Source organism: Corvus brachyrhynchos, unplaced genomic scaffold (genome assembly GCF_000691975.1).
Source record: "Corvus brachyrhynchos isolate BGI_N302 unplaced genomic scaffold, ASM69197v1 scaffold158, whole genome shotgun sequence".
NCBI classification, from domain to species: Eukaryota; Metazoa; Chordata; class Aves; order Passeriformes; family Corvidae; genus Corvus; species Corvus brachyrhynchos.
The window spans coordinates 590,048-590,751 of record NW_008239756.1 but is presented as its reverse complement, the minus strand read 5'-3'; the positions used below and the strand labels follow the sequence as shown (position 1 = coordinate 590,751).

General features: G+C 66.3%; 1 protein-coding gene across 1 annotated transcript in view; it reads right to left on the bottom strand.

Annotated features, from left to right (window-relative positions):
• MPND (MPN domain containing) overlaps window positions 1–692 on the bottom strand; it is a 5,565-nt gene extending 4,873 nt beyond the window's left edge. Inside the window, exon 1 of the mRNA XM_017742467.1 lies at window positions 538–692. Within this exon, the coding sequence (XP_017597956.1) occupies window positions 538–692 (155 nt within the window). The remainder of the gene's footprint in view (window positions 1–537) is intronic.
• Window positions 693–704: the final 12 nt, after the last annotated feature.

Below are 704 nucleotides of genomic sequence, written 5' to 3'. Positions count from 1 at the left end.
GGGACCGACACCAGCACGCTCCAGCACCAACACCTGGGACTCCCCGGGACCGAGCGCTGAGAGCGACCCTCGGGTACCCAGGACCGATTCCCGGGACTGCTCCTGGTGCTCTCAGGCACTGTCTTTCCCCAACTCCCCGTGTCCCCTCTGCTTCCCGGGGCCACCGGGTGTGTTCCCTGCAGAGCCCAGTGCTGCTTCCCTGTTCCCGGTGCCAGCACTTTGTGCCAGCAGCCAGTGGGGCCCCCTCATCCTCAGGGAAAGCTGTCCCCAGGGTCCCCTGGCCTGGGGTGCCAGGGTGACACCGGGGAGTGGGGAACACTCTCATACTTGGGGGGGCACTGTGAATGAAGGACCCTGTGCCCACCCGGCCCCTCCCTGCTCCTGGCGCCGTGGGGATGGCACAGGGATTTGCAGGTGTGCAGCAGCTGCTTGGTCCGGGCATTGTAGAAGGACAGGAAACCTGTGGGGATGGGGGCACAGGTGGGCACGGGGCAGGCAGACCCTCTGCACAGTGCCCGTGGTCATGGCAATGCTCACACTGACGCCATGGTGGTGACAATGCCCACGGAGGTGGCAATGGCCATGGAGGCGGCAATGCCCACGGAGGTGGCAACGCCCATGGAGGTGGCAATGGCCATGGAGGTGGCAATGGCCACGGAGGTGGCAACGCCCATGGAGGGGGCAATGGGCATGGGGGGGCCAAC